The 19994-nt window shown below is 37.2% G+C and overlaps 1 protein-coding gene across 5 annotated transcripts in view; it reads left to right on the forward strand.

The window, feature by feature from the left end:
* TMEM196 (transmembrane protein 196) overlaps positions 1-19994 on the forward strand; it is a 167928-nt gene that overhangs the window by 105894 nt on the left and 42040 nt on the right. Inside the window, exon 1 of one of the 5 annotated variants that reach the window (XM_036429230.2) lies at positions 12553-13434. The exons of 1 other annotated variant lie outside the window; for it this stretch is intronic. In XM_036429230.2, coding sequence (XP_036285123.1) covers positions 13270-13434 — 165 coding nt within the window. In that variant the 5' untranslated portion in view covers positions 12553-13269. Of the gene's footprint in view, positions 1-12552; positions 13435-19994 lie in introns of those variants that run through there. 3 more of the 5 variants (XM_036429231.2, XM_036429228.2, XM_036429229.2) reach the window with 3 other exon arrangements.

Genomic DNA, 19994 nt, shown 5'->3' on the forward strand with positions numbered 1-19994 from the left:
TTTGATTTAGCATCTAAAATACTGAAATGAGACTCAATAAAATATATACCAAGAGATACCTAATTTCATATATATATGCTTTTAGCTTGCCTTGTTATTGTTTGTCTCTGAGTGGGTGGAGAAGAAAGAGAAAAGACCTATTTTATGGAAGATGTTAATGTGTATCTGCATTGTCTTAATTGACCCATAGAAAAAGCATGTTTTTCTCTTCTACTCTCAGCTCATAAAACAATGCCTTGCAGGTAAGCAGTAAATATAAATGCTGAAAAGATTGGACTTAGAGGAAACTACACATACCTATATTATGCTCAGTACTTAAATATAAAGTGGGAAAATTATCATGCCATGCCAGATTCAATGTTCAGCACCATACTGAATACCAGATTTTGTTAGTGTAAGTGCTTTGGAATAAGTTCAATGTTCAATCCTTATATTGATATACAGGGTGAGGCAAAAGTAGGTTTACAGTTTGTGTGGAATACAGTAATTAATAAATAATACCAGAATAAACTGTGCTTTGTGTAGTCACAACTGTAAGCTTACTTTGGCCCCGCCATGTATTTGGAAATCTGTTGTCTTATCTTTTCTTGTTCCTTAAAGCTCTTCGAATGTCAAAGCATAATACAGTATTAGATTTCCTATGTACAAATTAAATTATAACAAGAATTTCTGGCTATACCAAGTTCTACTTACAAACATTTATTTTATTTTACTTTATTTATTGATTAAGGTATTACATATTGCTCCCATTGCCCCACTACCACCCCCCTACACACATTCATGCCCTCACTCCCCTGGTGTCTGTGTCCATTAGTTAGGCTTTTATGCATGCATACAAGTCCTTTGGTTGATCTCTCCCCCCTTACCCCCACCCTCCCCTACCTTCCCTCTGAGGTTTGATGGTCTGATCGATGCTTCTCTGTCTCTGGATCTGTTTTTGTTCATCAGTTTATGTTGTTCACTATATTCCACAAATGAGTGAGATCATGTGATATTTTAAATATCATTGACCAGAGAGAACAAAAAAGGTAACTGTACTAGATGAAGTGGACAAGTTATTACTTTTCCCCTCAGAGTAAACGTGTTTTGCCAGGATCTTCTGTCTCCTTCTCTATGTGAATGTTATCCATATAATATTGTACAAAGCATGATGGTGAGAATCTAAGATCAATTTATATTTTATGGTGTAATTGAGTCCCATGAAAGCAATATTTGTTCACCCCTTTGCTCTCTGCCTTGTAAAATGTCTATTACATAAAAATGGTATAAACAATTTCCTTAAAAGCTATATGTGAGAAACATCACTCTGTTTTTACTTTAAATACTTTGGCTTAAATCACCACTTTCAGAGTTTCTACTAAAAGTAATCATGATGGAGGTCTGGGGAGGCATGTTTTTCCACCCAAGAATTGTTATATAAATGTTGAAAAGATTTCACCCAATGCAAAAGGTTGGAAAATTATTTTGTCCTTGATCCATTATGGTCCAACCTGGGAAGGTCATTGTCCAAATAAGAACTTCTCAATCAAGGATTCCATAAGAACAGTTAAGCCCTGAAATGTGAAGGATTCATTGTCTATAACAAATTAATTTTTTCCCTATGATTCTACCTGCACTGCATATAAACCATTCCTGGGAGAACTGAAAAAATATGCATTTCCTATTAAGTTTAATTCTTTTTAGAACCTGGTGGTCCAAATCCATGTGGTCCATTTTAATTCCATTCCTTGACTACAGCAGCCATTCATCTCCAGGACACTGGGACTTTCTAACATCTCCAAGGACCCTGTCCCATCAATTAAATACAGTAGCTCTATAAAATGTCTTTCTACTTCCCAGGGGCCAGATTTCCTCACTCACAAAGAAATTACCTCCTCCACTGGCCACTGATCCTAGGAAACCCAGTCTTCCCCAACCTCTTTTCAACCCTTCCGAGAGGTTCTTTCCCTCTACCAAAAACAAAACCTCTTGCTCTCGACTAGAGCAAAGAATTCTCATAATCAGTTTGTTCTCTTGAAAAAAGAAAGAGAAATTGCCTTCTATTCTTTCTTGAAGAGCCTAATAAGTAATAGGGCAAGATCGTTTCTCGGTCCATTTAAACATGAACATCTGTACTGGCTTTATACTCTTAACTGTTCCTTCCTGAGGTTCAGTATTACAGTATTTCCTGAGCTTCCTTCCCTTCTTCAGTTTGTTTCACATAGAGAAAATAATGGGTAATATATGGCCCATTGGGGAAAATTGGAGGAAATTTGGGGACATCTATGAGGTTTTATTTTTTAAAAGTCATTACATTTTCTTTATACAGCATAATTATTTTTAAACTATATAAAGTATTAGAAAAATATTACCTTTTGAATTTGTGTAAAATTTTCAAATATAATCTAACAAAATTTTTTATAGAAAATAAGATTTTTATCAAGTTTATTTTCACATAAAATGAATACATAATCCCCAATGAAAACTTTGCTAAAATGGTATTTCAAATTCTTGATAGGAAACTATATTTGGATCAGCAGTTTATAATTTTGTATCATTACTATAAATCATTATAAATGATTACAATGGAAATGTAAAAATTACAAAAGCTATTTCTTTTCTGTAATTTACAGTTTTGTAGTTTTAAAATTTATAGTAATAAAAATAAGATAAAGTTTCTTATAGTAATGTGAATACTTGACACATTCAAGTACATTTTTTAAATCTAGTCTTTTCTAATAATTATCTGGAATCTCAAAACTGCTTTTAACTGCCTTACAGGGCTCTTAAAAGGGCACAAGACCCACAAAAAACACTTTCCAATAAACATGAAGATGTTATTACTAAAGCTGCACCCTCCAGAAGTTTCCACCTGGCCACTTACTTCCCTTCCCCCAACTCTGACACCTTATACCGCTTCAGTGACCCATAGGCACCTGGAATAAGGTCTCCTTCACATTCTCCATGGAGCATGTTTGCATCTGCTACTGACGTAGATGCCCAAAAAATAGAGTACCACATTGGCAAGTACTGGAGGATACTGAACACGTTGCTACCTTTGCAATTGCGGATTGCAGATTCATCTAGCAGCGAGAAGTGTCCAGCAGTGGGTAGGGGATAAGTGATGAGGGAAAGGAGGAAGGGCTGCATCCACCCAACACCCCACCCCATCAGCCACTCTAAAGACCCTGAAGACAAATATTTCCTGGCACCTGCAAAGTGGTGAGACACCAGGACCAACCTCTGCCTTAGGCGACTTTACAGGAGTGACTCTTCCTAATTGTCTGCTCTTCAGTCCTTGGCTTGGTTTCAGTTTCTCAATCCAGCACCGTAAAATAAGACTACGGCTCAAAGCTCTACTTTTTTAAAAATTCATATTTCTCTCTTGCATGCTATTGTCAAATTGTTCTTCCCACCGCCTCCAGCATCACCCCTTTAGTCCACGCCTTCATTTATAATTAATTGTAATAGTCTCCTATTGCCTCTATCCCCACCCCATCCTTCAGTGGTTTGTATGTGGAGTCAGCAGATCGGAAAATTGATTTTATTAACATGTAAAGGATATCGTGTTGCTTCCATTTTCAAAAACCTTTAATCTACTCACCTAGAATTAAATAAAAAATATTACCATGATCAAGAAGCCTTACATAATCTAATCCCTAACTCTCTCTGCACTCTCATTTCCAACCACTTTCCCCCTAACTCACTAAGCTCTCTAAGAAACACACAGTGCTCATCTCTGCCCTTTGCCAGTGATGGTTTCTCTTGAGTTCTTCCTCAGGTTTACACAATCACCTCATTTGGATCTCTGTGTGTGTCACCATCTGGACACTGTGCAAAATACCCATTTGTCACTTCCTTCCAATGCCTTGATTTAATTTACTCCACTATCTGAAATTTTATCATATAATCATTTGTTGATTTGTTTATTGATGAATCCTTCACAGAATGTAAACATTTTTTAAAAAAATATTCTTTATTATTTATGGGGTGTCTCCAGTGGCTAGAATAGTGTCTTGTACTTAGTAAACACTCCATAAATATTAGCTGTCACTAATTTTTAGTATTATCTTATAAATCAGTATTAGCCTGCCCCCTGCTCAGAAAGTGTTCCAGGGTTTGAGATGATACATAGAACCCCAAGTCAAGGTCTCGTGTATTGGCAAAGGAAAACTAATTAGAGAAAAATTAATTTAATCAATTTTTTTAACATTATATCTCCCTTCCTAATCCAAACCCCTCAAAATAAAGTTTGACCAACTTCTTTTCAGACAATGCAACAGTCCAATCAATAAACTTAAAAGTTTTTGTTGCTATTTGACTGCATAGAATTCTGGACTAAGAACCATTCCTAAGTTATCAAAACTTTGATGTGAGAGCAAAACGTTGATTGGCTGCCTCCTACTGGGGATTGAGCCTGCAATTCTGACATGTGCCCTGACCTGGAATCAAACCAGCAACCGTTCAGAGTAGAAAACAATGCCAAACTGAGAGCCACACCAGCCAGGGCGAGAACATCTGGTGTTTTATATTTATTCCCAGCTTTTGGCATCCATTCTGAGAGAATATAGTGTTGACTGAGCAGAAAGGATTCCTTTAGAAATCACAGAAACTTTATGCTTATTTAACTCCTGTGGCATTTTATTTGCTACAGTTATAACCTATCACTGGATGGATAAATCCTACTATATTATTGGATTTTCAATGTTCCTTCATTCCTAAAGGGCAGAAGAATTCATTTTTTTTTAAAGCTTAAAGATTTCTTATTTTAAAAGTTATTTTAAAACTTGTGATTCATTCTCCTGGCTTCTTTAACTGGGAATAGTCAACATAATATAACTTTAATTTTCAAACATTATCATTATTAAATTAAATTTCAATATAACGGTGGTCTCTGGAGGTATTGAGATTCACAGGCATTTTCCTATGAATACTAATGATCATTTTAAAATAAATATTTGTCAGTCCAATGTGAGAATTAATGACCAGTTGGACATCTTGCTATTGAGCCTGAACACCTTTTTACATGTTAACCAGCCATTTTTAATACTTTGTTTGGGTATCAAAATTGCCTATTTATACATCAGGTTATCTTTTCCATCAGGTGATTTTCTTTTTGGTTTGAAATAGCTATTTATATATGAATAAAGAAACTGTCATTTTGTCATAAATGCTTTATGTTTTTCCTCTTTCATTTTATTTTTAAGTGGGTCAGTGAGAGAAGTAAGGAGAGGAATCACTATGCTGATTTGATTTTGGTAATAAAACATAAGCAGTTGAATAAGTTGAAGTAGATAAAATCTTAGAAAAATGATAGCATATCTCAGTTTTTCATGAATTCTTTTACTTTTTATATATTTGTTTGACAGATATTTATTAAGTATTTCTTCAGTGAGTTTATAAGTTAGTGTCAACTCAAAATAGGAAAAACAGCTTTACACAATGAGATTGTCACCCGAATTCCTATGTCATGAAAGACAAGCGCCCAGCCAGATACTTCAGTTTTAAGGTAGCTGAATTAGATAGGGATCTCTTGAAACCAAAATTCTGACTATAACTATAAATTCCCCATCTGAGGGAAAATAAAAAGACAAAAACCATTAAATCATGTGCCTGCCCAGGAACAACTCTGGTATTTTTAGGGAAATATGAAAAGCTAAAAGGTGGGGCAGTCCTGGAGTGGTAGGAATCTGAAATAGAGACAGAAATGCAAGAGGCATAACTGTGCAGAGTCCTGTTAAAAATTCCAAAGATGGTAAAAGTGACAAGTTTTAGAAATGTTCAGAACAAGAAGAATGAGGCCAGAATAGGCCCGCTGCTTGGGGGCATATAACATAATTTTGGAAAGAATAGCTAATGCATCAGATGACAGAAAGGGGATTCAAAAAGATCTGTCTCTACAGGAAAGAATGAAGGTTCAAACCCAGAAAGATGAAATTAGTGATCAATAAATCAACCTGCCCTTAGGTAAACAAAAATCAGTTCTTTCCTGCAGTTTTACTGTATTTGTTCATTGCTACTAATCATTTTTTGTTGGAATCTTTAGGGTTTTCTATATACAGAACCATCTCATCTGCAAAAAAATGTGACACTGTTACTTCTCCTTCCAAATTGGTATCTACCCAGAAAACTCAAAAACCTTTATTTGCAATGATATAATATATGTACCCTTATGTTTATTGCAGTATTATTCATGGTGACCAAGACATGGAGACAACTAAAGTGTCCTTTGATAGATATGGCATATATATATTATGGAATACTACTTAGCCATAAGAAAAGATGAAATGCTGCCATTTGTGAAAGCTTAGATGGACCTTGAGAACCTTATTCTAAGCAAAATAAGTCAGTCAGGAAAAGCTAAGAACCATATGATTTCACCCATATGTAAGAAACTCATAGACACAGGTATGGTGGTTACCAGGGGGAAAAAAGTGGAGGGTTAGTAATGAGTAAAGGGGGACAAATATATAAACGATCTTTTTGACAGAAGATTATTTGACTTTGGATAGTGGGCACACAGTGCAATATACAGATCATGTACATTGAAATGTGCACTTGTAACCTATATGGTCCTATTAACCAATGTCATCCAAATAAATTTAATACAGGGGGGAAATCATCTGTACCAGTACAAGATTGGAAAAACAGGGAAAATATTCTGGGTTTTCACTGAAAATGAAATATGGTTCAGAGTGTGGCCAAAAATGGTTATATTAATACAAGGCACATTTATAAAAATATGTACTTATTGAGGAATTACCATCCTGTACTTGGTTCTTGACAGTTGTGTTTTTACTTTAGAAAAACAGGGAAAAGTTAAGACTCGCTGGTATCAATGACCTGGACCTTTTTTATGCTCTCTAAGGGCCTGGCAAATTTCTCCTGTAATGTCAGACTCTACAGAAGGCATGGAAATTATAAAATATTTGAATGACCATGATGATTTAAAAAAAAAAAGTTTTGCTTGTTCTCTGTTAACTGAGTGTAGTGGATGGGATTTATAAAAATATAGGTGTTTGTTTAATGTAGTGTGTTCTGGTTAAAGGAAGAGTTGAGAAAGAGGTCAGGAATGTTGTACTTTAAATGTAAATACAGGATGAAATCTAACAAGAGGCATTCTGATGGCCCTATCATTTTTACTGTTCTATGCTAATCTACTTTTCATATTGGTTAATATGACCTAATAGCTTGCTGTCATTGATTTCTTTGTCTCTGAAATAATTTTGTAAAAGTTTCGTCAGATAATATATAACATAATTATTAAATAACTGAGCACTCGTTTTATAAAGTACTCAAGAGGGTATCAAAAATCAGATATTGTGTGGAAACTGTCTCTTGCTGGCAAGAATTTAGGCACAACACTGCATTTTACTGACTCAGTAGCAGGTCAGCGGATTCTTTTTACCGTAGAAAGCAAGTCTCAGTAGGCATCATTATCCCTGGTTTATGGATTAGAACAGTTGGTTAGTAGAGTTGATTATTTCTTCTATACCTTTGCCAATTTTTTTTCTCTATTTGGTCTATCAGTTGGGTATTAAACATCTCCAAGTATGATTATGAAATTTTCCAGTTCTTTTTTAAAGTCTATTAATTTTTGCCTCATGTTTTGACATAGTTGTTGGGAGTTTCCACATTTATGATTATCTTTGTATTAATTAATCTGTTGGTCTGTAAACATATCATGCCAAAACTTAATAGCCTGAGATAACATTTATTATCTCCGTTTCTGGGGTTCAAGAACCCAAGTGCAGCTTAGGTGCGTTTTCTCTGGCAGTCAGATGTTGGCTAGATTGGCAGTCATCTCAAGACACGTCTGGTCAAAGATTTGCTTATGTGATGATCGGCAGGATTCAGTTCCTCATCCTCTTGTTGGACAGAGGGTGTCAATTCCTCATTGATTATTAGAGTGAGGCTGCCCTCAGTTCCTTGTCTTGTAGGCCTCACAACATATCAACATGCTTTCTTAAAACACAATCAGAGATGACAATACAGAGGAGCTTAAGATGGTAGTCAGTCTTTTGTCAACCTAATCAAAGAGGTGACATCCATCACTTTTACCAAAGTCAAAGGGAGGATGTTATACAAGGATTTGAATACCAGGAGGCAGGAATCGTTGTGGTCAGAAGCTAACTACCACAATCTATTTTTTGAATTAACCCTTTTATCCTTTTATGTCCATTTCTTGCTGTTTTGAAGTATATTTTATCCTTTATTAACATAGCCACTGTTTGCATAAAATATTATTTCCTTCCATTTGTTTTTATTCTATCTGCATTTTTATTTAAAGTCTATATCTTGTATTCAATATGTAGTTGTTAGACTTTACAAGTTACTTAATGAAAAATTGATACTTAAGGAATCTGTTTTATAGCATTTGAAGGTAAGATACAGAGTTGTCTTTACTTCAGATATGGTTTAGCCCCACTACTTGTGTGTGCCCTACCTGTGTTCTCCACCTAAGGCTGAGTATTTAACAAGAACTCTTAACTCTGTTTAGTATTATACTTTCTCTTATTTTCATAAGTACTGATATTCTTATTAGCCTAAAGGCCCAATGCACAAAATTCATGCACAGGGGGATGTTGTCCCTCAATCCAGCCAGCACCCTCTCCAATCTGGGACCCCTCAGCAGATGTCCAACTGCCGGTTTAACCAGCAATTGGATATCCCTCTCACAGTCCAGGACTGCTGGCTCCCAACTGCTTGCCTGCCTGCCTGTCTGATTGTCCCTAACCACTTCTGCCTGCCAGCCTGATCACCCCCTAACCACTCCCCTGCCAGCCTGATTGACACTTAACTGCTTCCCTGCCAGCCAGATTGCCCCTAACTGCCCTCCCTTGCAGGCCTGATCCTCCCAACTTCCCTCCCCTGCAGGCCTGGTCACCCCTAACTGCCCTCCCCTGCTGGCCCAGTTACCCCTAACTGCCCTCCCTTGCAGGCCTGATCCTCCCAACTTCCCTCCCCTGCCAACCTGGTCACCCCTAACTGCTCTTCCCTACCAACCTGGTCCTCCTCCAACTGCCCTCTCTCCACTGCAGGCCTGGTTCGGTCTCCCCCAACTATCTCCCCTGCCAGCCTGGTTGCCTTCCCCTGCTGGCCTGATTACCCACAACTGCCCTCCCCTGCTGGCCATCTTGTGGCAGCCATCTTGTAATCACATGGGGGCAGCCATCTTGTGCAAGGGCATGATGTTCAATTTGCATATTACCTCTTTATTATATAGGATAATAACTTCTAAACTATGTTATTTCTATAAGACAAAAAAAGCTAAATTCAGATTTTGTTGTCTCTGCTTCTTGATCTTCAAGTAAAAAAAATCCTCAATATTTTGTTTTCTTTTTTTCCCCTTTTTAGTTGAATCACTTTATCAAAGCATAGCTAAGCATTTGGGTACAATCATTTTTAACCACAGTGACAATAGTATTATAATATTAAATATATTTGTAGCACCTAAAACAGCTAAATGGTTTGTAACAATTTTGTGATTTTTATTTTCCTTAATCTTCAATTCTACTTTGGCCATTCAGTCCAGTGCTTATGGTCACTGTACAAATTTAGTTTATAATAGCTTGAACACTAATTCAGATTTCAAAATGAATCAGTTTCAAATGTTGACATTTTCAGTCACTAACCCTATATTAGTGATTGAATTATTTCATTAATTTACTTCACTATGACAGGTGGTATTTGTTTATCAAATCTTAGATTTTTTCTTTACTCATATGTTAAAATGTCTATAAATCTTATTTGGATAAAATGGGTACAGAAGGATCCCAGAATTCTTAAATACTTATTGGCAGAATTTAGGTCCTTGAAGAGAGCAATTATGAAGGATTTTATTCTGATTAACTGCTATGTTTAATAAAAATTACTTTGAGGTTGTCTACACATTTGTATTCATTGTGTCATAAACAAGCCAGCAGGTGGCAAACTTGAGATTTTTTGTATTATTGCTCTTGTGGAAGATGTAATAAACAATGTGTCAATGAATCTCATGATTAGCTCTTTCAGTGTACCATAGCATAAGAAAAATTAAAACCTCTAATTGTAGAGCCACTGGTATTTGGATAAAAATGTACTTATTTAGTTTTTTCTTGAGTTACTATTTTATCCTATAATTCTTTCTCCAACAGATAGTTTTGACACATGTATAATGCCAATTTGAATCTATTTTTGCTGTGATTTTATTCATTAAGAGATAAGTTTAGCTGCTCTTGCATTTACTATGGGAGGGAAAATCTTTACATCATTTAAGAAATATACTTTGTCTTCCAGAACAATGACATATTCTTTTGAAAGTTTTAACAACATTGATTCTCATGTTTTTAAACACAAAGCAGTAATTTCTTCTATGGGTGATTTTTTTTTTAATTTTATTCCTACAAGTATTTCCATTTTAGTGTCATTTATTGGTAGTAAGTAATACATGAAGACGAATTTAATTTCTTTTATGTACATTCAATTTTCAAGAGGTTTACATTCTGTACCAATAAAAAGGGTCAATCAAGATTGATTATATTGAGGCATATGACTAGACTTTGGAGTATTTAAGTAAATATATTCTATTACATTCAGAGACAAAAATTCAACCACAATACATGATTTGCTCATTTTTTTTCTCTCTGTGAAATTCATCAATTGTTAACATTATATGTTCTCTAAAAAATTAATTTCCCTTTATATGTTATATTTCTTTCTATATATCTGTGTTCTATTTTAACAATAAGTATAGCTTGTTATTCTCTTCCTAATGGGGGTACGGGGGGAGGGGGGAGAAGAAAAAGCCCTAGCTGGTTTGGCTCAATGAACAGAGCACCGGCCTGCGGGCTGAAGGGTTCCAGGTTTGATTCTGGTCAAAGGCACATGCCTAGGTTGTGGGCTGGGTCCCCAGTAGGATCAATGATTCTTTCATTATTGATGTTTCTATATCTCTCTACCTATCCCTTCCTCTTTGAAACCAATATATATATATATATATATATATATATATATATATACACACATATATATATATATATGTTTATTTTTATATATATTTTAAGTAGAACAGCAATGATTTAAAACAAAGCAAAGTTAGGTAGTGAGATGCTTCATGATTTTCACATATAAATTGAATCATTTAGATGACTTCTACAAGATTTAAATAAAATAATATGTGCTTCATTGAAGTCACAAAGTACTTAAAGGATTCTAGCAATTAACTGCTTGGTGGATTTCGTTGTTAAGAAGTAAAAAGTGAATCCACTAATTAGTGAACATCAATGTATTAGTTGTTCTCCAAATATCACAATAACTGAAGACTATTTAAGGCCTAGTAACATAATTCTCCCATCTTTTCTATTTTGTAAGGGAAGAAAACTCATTTTTTTAAATGCAAAGTATAAACATCACATTAAGAAAAGTAAATTATAGTGTAAAATTGAATTAAAATATGAAAGAAGCCCCAATTCATTCAAATTGAAGAAAATAGAAGCTTCTGCTTATACTATAGATTGTATATAACTCAGCTTCCATGTTCTCCTCAATGGGGCTTTAAAAAAAAGAAGCTTCTAAAGAGAAAGGTGCCCGCACTGCACTGGTCTGCATGTATTCAGAGGTCATGTTAACCTGGTCTTGCTAATGTGTCCAAATCAATCCTCCTTTCCTCTATTTCCTTCAATCCATTTCCAACTGGGGCACCACCCACTTTTTGAGAAAGATGATCCACACCCCAAAACACCTTCTCATTTCTTCATGTCCTGGGTCTCTTTGATGAAATATCATGTGATTTTCATGGGGTAAAATCAGAGACATGGAAACAGGGTCCTGACCCAGTGATGTTCAGGCTTCTAGGGTCCCCTTTTCATCAGACTACCTCACAAAAATCCCCAAGGATTTTTTGTAGACTGTGCTAGATACTTGTTTTTAACAGCATCCTTTCCACTATAGTTAGTACTTAAATGCACACATCTCCCAAATTCCAGTGAGCACACAAGGTCCCAGCCCTGCTCCATCAGGGAACGCACCCTAGAAGTTATAGCAGTGCTCACAGGGGACAGGGACAGCAAGGGTCTGCTGGCCACATCCCCACCAGAGTGTGGCCCCGGCCAGTTGCATGTCCCTCACCCGCAGACAAGAAAGGTGACAGGGGCGTGGATGCTCCTTGAGTCTAGCTCTTCCAGAGAGAGGAGTTCCATGGCGAGGGTCCTTCAGTCCTGCTGAATTTAGGGGTCTGGCCTTTCTCCAGCCCCTGAGCTCTCTCTTTAGCCACTGCACCCCCACCTATCCTGGCATACACATACACATAGAAGTGTTTTACACTGAAGGAGCCCCATTGACGTATGCATCCCTTCCCCTCCCATCTGGAGAGAAGCCCAGAAGGGAGCGAGTGGGGATCCCTCCTGTCTCTGAATTTAGGGTCCCGAAGAGAGACCAATTAAAGGCCAGCCAAGAGCATCAGTTCTAGACCCAAGAACAGACCAAGCATTTCCCTCCTCCATCAACCCCTTCCATCCCAGTGAGGTCACCACATGATGAAAGAGAAGCAGATCCAGAGGGGGGGGGGAAGGAAGAGGGTGGGAGAAGGAGGAGGGGGGCGGCGAAGAAACCCAGACTGGAAAAGGCCATCCGACAAGGTTGCTTTTTCTGGCCACACAGCAACTGCCAGGCACGCGGTGCTGCATCTCCTCAGCCCACTCTGCTTTGTGGAAGGGGGACTGGCAGGAGCGCTTGGTGTTGCCACGAAAACAAAGGCGAGGAGAAGGGCGGGCGTGCAAGGGAGAGAGAGAGAGAGAGAGGCTCTGAGCAGTTTGGCTCTGCACCTCCGGGAAGCAAAGCTCATCTCCTTGGCAAGAAAGGGAAGGGGGGCCCGGGCGTCTGGGAGGAGGCGCAGGAGGGAGCGGGTTTCCCTGCGGAGACCAGGACGCGGCAGAACTCTGGACAGCGCCTCGCCAGCCAGCCAGCGGCACTGGGAGCTCCCTGCTGCCCCAGGTTTCCTGCTCCTTTTTGGAAACCCCTGCGACCTGTTTCCTCTCCCCTCTTGGAGTCAGACCACGGATCCTTGCTTCCACCATCCCTGTCTGAAGGAGGCTCCGGAGCGGAGCGGTTCTTTTGCCTGTGGCCCGGTCAAGGAAGCGGGTCTCGGGTGCTGGGAACGCAGTCCCTGTGGATAGTGCTCGGCTGGTGAAGAAGGAAAAGTTTTGGGGTCGGGGAGGGGGGAGGAAAGGAGGGAAGAGGAGGAGAGAGGAAGAAAGAAGGCGGATGGTCAGTTTCCCACGCTGATCTGGAAGGAACGATGACCGAGGAAGGATGTGCACCAGCGGCCAGATCATCGGGAGCCTCCTGGTGCTGTCCGTGCTGGAGATAGGGCTGGGGGTGTCCAGCGTGGCCGTGGGGGCGGTCAGCTTCAGCCTGGCCCTCCGGCAGCACAAGCCGCAGCTCGGAGACTCGTCCCCGGTATGGAGCGGGGTGTGTGTACGTTGAGCCATTTCACTCTCTTTACCTCCTTAAGGTGATGGTCAGTGTGAGTGCGGTAGTCACCTCCCGCAGCCCCCGGGGGGGAAGAAAATCATAACGTTCCCGGGCTTGCATGAAGGTTCATGTTGACGGGCTATGCCTCGTCACATTGTGTTTGTATTTAGCCCAGCAATTGTTTTCTTTTTCCTTTGCTTTTTTTTCCTTCCTTACCTTGGCTCAAGACCAAATTAAATGCCTTTGTTTAAAGTTTGGGGAGGGGACCCTTGTCACCAGCTGAATCTGCAGAGGACTGCCCGTGGTGCTGATTCGGGGATCACACCTGTCAGGCTGTTTCTTTTACAAGGGAAATGAGAATGAAAGGGTTTACGTCGTTGTTGTGTGCCAGGAACAAGCAAGGGTAGACTCTGTGCATTCATGTCTGAGTACACTAAAGGCAACACGAGTATGACAAAAAAAAAAAAAAAAGGAGATGTGGTGTGAGTAAAAGGAGCATTTTATTCCACTACCACCACCCCCTTAAAAAAAAAAAAAAAAAAAAAAAAAAAAAAAGAACCCACAAACACTGCTCTGGATTTTCCCAAGCTAGCCTTCTGTACTCCATTTCTAAAAACTCTCTTGCAAGTTCTAGGCAATAAGTTGAACAACAAATGGTATGGTATTTAACAACATTCTAATTGGAGAATAACTTAGCTCAAAGAGTGCCTAAGGCTCAGAGAAAATGCCATCATCTTTTCTAGGTCAGATGGCTAACCCAAAGAGCTTCTTGTTTATTTACTTTGGGGTGAGTCTCCAGGAAAACCTGGGAGACCCATCTCTTCCACCAAGAATCAATGAAGTAACTTAGCACTATTCCTAGTAGAGGCCTAATTTTGAAAAATAGCTTTTCTTCTTTAATGTATAAAGCCGCTCTATTCTTTGGGGGTCTCTATCTCTCCATCTTACTTTAGATAATTTATGGGATGTTATTCTATCCCTGATAATCAATGGACATAATTAGCAATCATGGCTTAGTTACTTATGCTTTAAGTTACTGAGAAAAAGATGATCGAGTATGAGTTCAAATAAGTTTTTCTAAAGTAATTCTTTTTTTTGAGGGAAATTCTAGCATACTTAAAATTCTATCATTCTTAAAGCATTCTGCTTTAGAAAATTTATCTTAATATTGTAATTTTTCAAAGTTAAAAGAAAAATGGTGTTCAATTCTAATGGTGAATTCTTCCAAGAATCCTTGTTTTAAATTCAGTAATAGCTTACTACCAACCTCTTAATAATTACCTTTTTCTTTATTATACAAACTTATCAATGAATATTTTAAGTTTAAGTTTGAAAGTCGAAAGGCAAATCTTAAATATGACATTATGTCTTATATGTAATAGTGACTATTTTGAGAGTTGTCGTTTTATAATTAACAGAAATAGTCATACTCTAAAACTTCTATCAGACAATTATCAAAATGAAATGGAATGTCAACATTGAAAGCAGGAGGAAGAAAATGTGATCTTTTGGGGCCACATCATGGGAGGTTGTTCACCAGTTCAAGGGAATGGACTTATTTCTTATGAGGGAGAAGCCTCAAATACTTTCAAAACACTTCCCCTCTGACGTGTCAGAGATTGGGTGAACAAACTTAAGTTGTCTCTAAATAGTATTGAAGTATCCTGTTTTTATTTAAGAATTTTAAAAGTTACATTTACTTGACATCACATAAGAAAAATAATTAAATTATTTGTATCCCTTTTCCCAAACTACTTACTATTATCTAGATGAGTTGATATATGTGTATATACAGAAAATGAAAATTTGAATCAAATTAGAGAAAAGCAAATAAAATAGTTATATATATATATATATATATATATATATATATATATATATATATATATATATAGTCATTATCATAAAGAACTATTTCCATGTTTAACTGGTTCTTTAGAGTAGCCAAAATTCACCTACGATCCTAGAACAGTTTGACTCAGTAGAAAATTAAAAAAAAAAAAACTACATGTGATTGAATGAATGGATTTGAAACTAGAATGCCCAGTTGGTCACTTTTATGAACTCAAATTAAAAAAGCAAATTTGTGAAAGAATCAATAGCAAGTTGTGATCATTGTTTATCAAATGATAGGCTTGATAAATAGATTTTTAAAATCATTTTGCAGAGGTCATTTCTGATACACTCTGCATTATCTCTTCATTCTGCCAATGATGAATTCATATAACCAACATTTACAGAGGGATTGCCGTTTGTAAAGCATTTTACTATATAACTCAAAGACTCTTGAGATGAATCAGAATGCCTAGTAAAGGAAACATGATGGATAGATACATCTTTATCAGTGACACATTAGAGTTTGGCTTCAGAGAGATACAGGGGCAGGTAAAGGGAAGAGTGGTGGGGATGGCCAATGAAACATCCATGGGAGAATGATTATTTTTCTCTTGATCTTACAAGTGTACTGGGAATTACTGTATCACTGTGCTGAGTAATGTAGCACAGTGTGAAATCTGGAGTCTACATGGGTACAGATCCCAGAGCTGCCATTTACTACCTGGTTGACTAGCCAGAGTTTCATCATACATTGTAAAACTGCGTTGTGAGAAGGCACAAATGAAATAAGGCTTTTAGTAAAAAAGCACAGCATGGAGTAAGCACTGAATAAATGTGAGCAGCTAATCCTGGGTGCACAGACCGGCAGAGAAGAGCATGAGGAGGGAAAACCTCTCAGGCAGCATGAATGAAGGCAAAAACCTGGGACCAGGTGGGTTATGTCCCAGGAGGGACAAGCTCCAGTAGTGTTCTGGGGTGGAGGTTTGTGAGGCAGAGAGAAGGCTGGGAAGAGTGATTGGGGCCAGATCATGGGAGGTTGTTTGCCAGTTCAAGGCAATGGATTTATTTCTCAATAGTTTAAAAAATTAATGATAGCAATTCTTACTTTCTAAAAAGACTCCAGGGAGAGGCAAAGGAAAACTAGACAGAAACTTATGAATCTCTCTGGTATTTTATGAATGAAAAGTCTGTATTATTTATGAACACAGAATGATATTTTATATTAACCTCTCAGGATAACCATAGTCTATAATCAGAATTTGTTTTTTGATTGGTGCCATGAAGTTTTTCCCCCCACACATTAACATCATTATTACAAGACTTCTGACTTAAATTTTAGAAGTCAATGAAAACAAAAACTGTAGTAGGAAAAGATTGCTTCTTACTAGCAGAGAACCCAACATCATAAGCTTTTTGTCTAGGTCAAATGCACTAAGAATTTGGATACCTATTTTGATTATATGCCCCTAAAATGTTAAATATATAACTAAAAGATGGCTTAAAAATAAAATAGTACCAAGATAAAGGAGTTACTAGTAAAATCAATGAAATTGATACTTATACAGACTATTTTCAGTCGCTATTTTATAATCAGGCAAAGGGTGCGTTTGCGATCAGTTTAAAAGATGTGGGTATTTAGAAGGGGGAAAATCATTTAGACTTAGAGAAAGAAAGTTATAAATGTCTTTATAGTATGTTGCTTCTTTTTTATTCTTTTTTTAGCCGATATATATAGTCACCTCATTAAATGTATAAAAGAAGATATAATGAATGAACCGTTGAGTAAACTGCTTTGGAAAAGACGTTGCCATATGAAATATAATTGATGTGTAAGATGTATTAGCCAGGCATTAAATAGATAAGGCTATGTTTCTGAGTTGCTGTGTGATAGGTACTTTTCTCAGTCTCCAGTGCATTAGCTATAATGGGAACGGACTGTACTTACTAGGACAGAGATTCATGGGTCCAAGAGAATTTTATTTTATTGCTCTAGGTTGACCATTGGAAATCTAGAGATTCAGAGGGCCATGCCCAGAACAACCTGTCAAGATTCTGAGTTGCAGTTGATATATCCCATGGTATATTCCATTTTGTATATCTGACAATCATTCTATAAACTAGGTATAATATATTAAAAGAACTTTCTAAACCCTGTTCACCCCACATATAAATATAGTCTTTTATAATATTCAAAATGTTTTATTTAAGTCATATAAAGTTTGAGTACTTTTTATTGATTATTTTTTTCTGGAGCATACTTGCTTTGTGCATCATAACTTTATCTGCTTAATAAATCTGATAATTTAGGTGAGTGGAATGTATAACATAATCAAGGCACATACCTGTTGTGTGGACACCTGATTCACCATGGCAACAACTCAACCAATTTTAAGATTGTGATAAAATTCACCCACTGTACATTTTGATCCACACCATAGCAATACAAATGATGTGCTATATATGAATTATAGCTGCTCCAGAGTCTAATTTTTAATATTTAAATCAGCCCAAAGCAAAATGAAACAATCAAGTGAAAGAAATCCCTCAGTTACTTCAAATGTAAAAAATTTGAAGCTAGTATGTCTCTGACCAGATAATATATCGTTATTTGTCAGAGTCAAAATATTTATAAAAACACTATCCCATCCTAAGAAAAAATTACAATGTATACCTAGTTTTAAATTAATTTTAACTATGCAAGTAATTAACAAATATATCCTCATTTCAAAGGATTAGAATGAATTAAAACTGAAGTTCTTTCTCCTGTCATATTATCTAAATTAGCCACACTTGCAAATTTAGTGTGTTATTTCATAGATAATTCTCCATGCATAAATAGTATTATTTGAACATATGGATCAATTTGATCAATTTTCTGCATATAATAAAGCCTATTTATAAACTCTGTAGAGCCCAGTTAAAGAATATCTTTCTCACCTGGTATACACTCTTATTCTCAAGTGCTACTTGTTATCTACTGGGGTTAGGTTAGGGAAATTAGAGAATAGGCAGTTAAATTACTGGGAAATGTGGTTATTATTCAAGGAACCTTGGTCACCTTCAGTCATCTACTTGTTAACAATTTGTTTGATACAAACAATCTAAATAAAGCCAGCCATTCATTTGGATGGTTTTGCCTAAAATGTTCAAGCTGGCTTTTTGCAGTGACTAATTATCAGTCAGATCATCCATTATGTGCTTTGAATATGGCCAAGTAATGCACTTTTTATACATTTACTTTTCCCTGAGAAAAAATATGATTGGTAGGTAAGAGTATAGCCCAGCCATCCCAGCTGAAGTGCTTGTTTTGAAAATTCAGTAAAAACTAGAATACACCCACCAAAGGAGGAAAAAAAAAACATCTAGGTTATGTTCAAACAATGTTGGGTCATTCACTTCTGAAGTGAACAAACTTTTATTTTATACTGCACTAAATATATACATTTATTGCAGTAGTAAATGTATATATTTAGTGCAGTAGTAAATGATATTCATTCAAACAGCATTTTATACCTAAACTAGAGGCCCAGTGTTTGAATTTATGCATGTGTGGGGTCCCTAGGCCTGGCTGGCAATTGGGGCCAATTGGAGGTAAGGGGAGGGCAGCCACCTGGGGGAGTTGACCTCAGGAGGTTGACCCCAGCAGCAAGCTAACCGATGGCTTGCTCCGCGAGGAATCAGGCTCCCTCCTCCCTCCTGTGTGCGTCTGGGGTGTGGGTGAACCTGATTCAGGGCTGTCAGAGCCCGGGCAGCAAGGTCTGGCTCAGTTTGTGTCATAGCTACTGGCCAGTCATCTGGTCATTCTGCTAGTTTGATTGTAATAGTCACTTAGTCTTTTACATATAGAGATAACTAAGTTCAGAGTTGTTCAAAATACTTCATTTTCTTAGTAATTTAGTTTAATTACCAAATGGTCACTCTGCAGATAGATGTGTATTTCAACACACCAAATAAACAATGCCAGAATAATTAAATGATAGTATATAAGGTCTCTGAATGATCATCTTTCTGGGGGAAAGAGAGAGAGAAACAGGGAGAAGAAACTATGTGACCATTTCATCTGTGATGTTCAAAGCCACACATCCCTCATGCAAACAGATCTAATGTACAAATACTTTATTTAAATTGAATGGTAGTTTGGATTCATACATCTCTCTCTCGGTGTCACTCTGGCACTAGGTAATTTAGTATCTTCATTAAGTCAAGGAGAGCATTACCAGCACTATTTCATGGGCTGCTGGGAAGTTGCAGTGAAGCTGAGGCAATGCTTACAAAGCTGGCAGGACCATGCTGGCAGAGAGCAAGTGCTGAGGGAGCATCAGCTGCTCTTTTTGTCTCCTGTCCTCATGTGATCCATGACTGTCTGGAACCCACAGCACACCATGGTACACTGCTTCTCAACATTTCCCAAGCCCCTGAATCAACTCTAGTTTGACTCATCCTTTTTTTCATGTATAGTATTTGGTTTGTTAACCTTTAATTTAATTCAGTTAAATACATTAGTAACTTTAAAAATGAACCAAAGTATCTACATCAGATAAAAATGAATGGAGAAATGGCTGCTTTCTTTTGGGAGTGGAGAGGGTGATAGAAACTCTAACATAAAAACATTCTGTAATTGGATAAATGAGCCAATTATCTAAATTAGGCAACTCCAACTTGAGGATATCATAACTACTATTTATGTCACAAAGTCCTCATAATGTTAAAGTAAATGTGCAAATTAA

The sequence above is a fragment of the Pipistrellus kuhlii genome, unplaced genomic scaffold (genome assembly GCF_014108245.1).
Source record: "Pipistrellus kuhlii isolate mPipKuh1 unplaced genomic scaffold, mPipKuh1.p scaffold_m20_p_10, whole genome shotgun sequence".
Taxonomy (NCBI): domain Eukaryota; kingdom Metazoa; phylum Chordata; class Mammalia; order Chiroptera; family Vespertilionidae; genus Pipistrellus; species Pipistrellus kuhlii.